At 44.5% G+C, this 3,461-nt stretch overlaps 1 protein-coding gene across 1 annotated transcript; it reads right to left on the reverse strand.

Annotated features, from left to right (window-relative positions):
- Positions 1-1,067: 1,067 nt before the first annotated feature.
- Positions 1,068-3,205, reverse strand: LOC105049072 (uncharacterized). The gene is made up of 3 exons (XM_010928614.4): positions 2,548-3,205; positions 1,766-1,909; positions 1,068-1,597 (listed from the first exon to the last, which is right to left on the reverse strand). Exons 1-3 carry the CDS (start codon positions 3,069-3,071, stop codon positions 1,237-1,239), a joined length of 1,029 nt encoding a protein of 342 aa, XP_010926916.1. The 5' UTR covers positions 3,072-3,205; the 3' UTR covers positions 1,068-1,236.
- Between the last annotated feature and the right edge of the window lie 256 nt (positions 3,206-3,461).

The raw sequence follows: 3,461 nt of genomic DNA on the forward strand, positions 1-3,461 counted from the left end.
ATAAAAACATAAGTAATAATAATAAAGGTTATTAGGAAGTGTAATTATTATTTTGAAATTGTTAAACAAAATCATACTGCAAACTGGCTTTTGTTGATATTTTTCATGTCACAGGAAAAACTTTCTCAACAATTATAGCACTACAACATCTTCCTAGAATGTCATTTGCATCCCTATTGTGTCACTGACATGACTGGACACATGAGCTGCAAATTCCAATCAAGAATGAACACTACAGACAACATTCCCACAGCCACATTAAGTAGATAGACATCAAGTACTAGACATCTGATTATTGTAACCTACCACTCTCCTTCCACAATTATTGAGACTACAGCCTTGATGCTATCTCATTACAGAGGGAAATAAGTTACGCTAGCAGGATATATTCACTTGCATCATGAAGGTCTACCCTCCAAGGTATTAGGATTAGTGAGTTAGCAACGTCAGTTTCCCAAACTCTTCTGAGACTTCCAAAAAGTGTCCTGCATATGGCCCCTGAGACTTAAAAATGTCCCTTAATTAACTACTCTAACAACAACCCATCAATTGTCATAACCATACACACATACAGAGAGAGAGGGAGAGGGAGAATACTAACTCCTCGCATTCTGTATCTAATGACCAAGTTGTTGTTATGCGCATGAGTCTTCTGTTTGTCTGGTTATTTCTGACCAAGAAGGGGGCATGTAGCTAGAGTAATGAGGAAGTACTTTTGGAAGCACAACCTCTCCAAGAACAACCATTACTCCAAATTCCCCTTCCATAAATAACTCATCCTTTCCTGTTTCCACAATAACTCCAGCTACCAAACAAGGACCAGACCAACCATGATTAGCCCAGACCTCCCCTTCCATTCCTACCACAGACCATTTAATGCAGCAGCACTAAAAGAAAGGATTCCTTTTCCTTGTCCTTTAGAACTATCCCATATCCCAGTCCTCCCACCAGACTGAATGACCATTAAATGCTCATATCCAAACTCAGCATCCTCCAACAATCAGCCATCTATCTCCTTCAATGGAAGCACTGCAACTAGCTTGTAAAGATAGCAATCTAAAATAGGCTTTCAAAAAAGCAAGGAGAATATTCTCCATTTGAATCCGTCAGAAAAGATAAATACATTGCTCCATCTATATCATACTAGATAAGTCCATACGCTTAAAATTAGGTACATGTACAGCAAGAGTAGAGGCATAGAGATGAGTGAGAGACAAAAGGGGGAACGAAGCATCATCATGGCTGCTTGTTGTGGATGAAGGATGGAACCATGTCTTGCAAGAGACCGTAGTCGGGGAACTGTAGCTGCTGAAGATGAGCGGGTAGGGTTGGCAGGTACATGTTAGGGTTCGCGTCCCCTTGCACTTGCTGGCTACCAGCATTAAGTTGAGGCATTTGGTGCACCAGAAGGTCTTGGCGGAAGCTCGTCGGCACCGTTGGTGGAGGTGCTAACATGTGGGTGCTCCCCCGAATGGTTGCAGGGCTTTGATGGGTATGCTGTCCTTCGTATGTTGTGATCACAACTGTGGGATCTTGATATGATCTCTCCACCCTCTTCTTCACCGAGCACTTCTGTGTCGTGCACCGATAATAGCTCCTGCCATGAGAATTATAATTCAATATGGGAATAATTAACTTTTTCTATGAAAAATGTACTTCTGCTGTAATTACTGATGCTATGTTGAACAGGAAGGGTAAATACCGCTTTGCTACTATGAAAGTAAGAAAAGTGGAAAGTTTTGGAAACTGAGTGCAATTGGCCTACCTTGGATAAGGGCTGTTCTTGACTGCCTTCTGGCCATACTTTCTCCACCGATATCCGTCTTCAAGATGATCAACTTCACTTCTGGTCATGAAGGCGAAGCGTGGCGCCCTTTGTCTCTTCTCTCCTTTCTTCCTTGGTTTGTTCCTGTTTGAGTAATTTCAAAAGATAAAATTCACTATTTAGACTAACGATCCCACGCCCCACTGATTTCTACGGAAGTCTATTTCATGACTTCCCTTGAATGGTCTATTTCTAGACAATCACATCACGGCTGTGGAACTTCATGGGTCGTTCTTCGTTTTCAGCTTCCAGTTTTGGTGATCGATCTCTGATCTGATCTCAAATTGCACCCCAACAAGAGGCACTTGAAAAATCCGTGGAAAAGGATCATAGATCTGGAGTGTAGCGTACTACCTCATCTTGAAAGCAGTCGAGATATCGCCAAGACAAAAGGTTGGAGATCATAAAAATATTGCAAAACAGAAGGAAGAAAAAGCAAAGAGGAAAAGCAAATCGTGTACTGGATGAACTTGAGATACCCTAGAAGTTTTGTCTTGTTAGGCAGGGTGAGAAACCCTAATAGTTCACACTGATAGAAGAAGAATCAGAAAAAAGGCACCGGGAAAAGCAGATCTAATCCACCATTACACTCATGATCTACCTCAATTGAACATCTATATAAACTGTTAGCTGGCATCCACCAAAAGGAAGAAGTCCTACTTATATCTCACTAAAAACTAAAGAAAAAAAAGGAAATAAGGGAATATAAGATCAAAACCTACACTTTCTTAGACTTGTCACCCCCATCCTCACCCTCTTTAGTCTGCTGCTTCTCCTCCTCCTCCACCTTCTGCTGATCCTTCTTGCACCTCCCTGAGTCCTCCTCGCCTGCCGCCTCGGTGGATGACAAAGAGACCGAAGAGTTGGGAGTAGCCGGCGTCGTGCCGCCACCGCCGCCGCCGCCGCCACCACCGGTAGAAACGTTCAGATTGGCACCAATATTGGTATCCACCACCAATTCTTGCTTCACCGGCCCCACATCGCGGGGACAGAATAGCTCGGGAGAAGAGTACAACATATCAAAGGCCTTGGCAAGCAACCCATAATCCGATGAGCCATGCAGGCAGTCGTTGAAGCTCATGAACTGCGAGGCTGTTTGCAGATCGAGGCCTTGCAAGTCATGCAGGGTGGCGCCGCTGGGCCTCTGGGGGATGAACGAGGAGAGATCGTCGTGGAACTGGAGATCGCCGCGATCTCGGAGGAAGTGGTGGCCATGGTGGTAGAGCTCTCTATTCTCCCCAGACATAGAGTGTTAGAGAGACAGAAAGAGAGGAGTGGGAAAGGAGGAAAGGTGTTAGTGAAGAAAGGGAGAAGGGGGGGGCGGGGGGTTTGAACAAGGAAGAGAGCCTAGGTTGGTCTGGTCTTCCCTTTTTGTTCTGTGCAAAGATGATGGATGGATAAGTGGAAGCGAGGACTTTTGGAATGGCTACTATTTTATATTATAAATCTATTTTAATTACGAATGGTGGCTTCTTCTTATTATTTATTAACATAGGGTGGTGATCATGTAACCAGGGTGATGGACCAGTCCGCGGTCACGAGGAGGGAAGCTGGCGATGAGTCAGCGACCACCGGTGATCGGCGGTCACGTGGGGAAACAGCGGTCAAAGTTGCAAACCTTCCCCCCACCCGACTC

Source organism: Elaeis guineensis, chromosome 2, assembly GCF_000442705.2.
Source record: "Elaeis guineensis isolate ETL-2024a chromosome 2, EG11, whole genome shotgun sequence".
Taxonomy (NCBI): Eukaryota; Viridiplantae; Streptophyta; class Magnoliopsida; order Arecales; family Arecaceae; genus Elaeis; species Elaeis guineensis.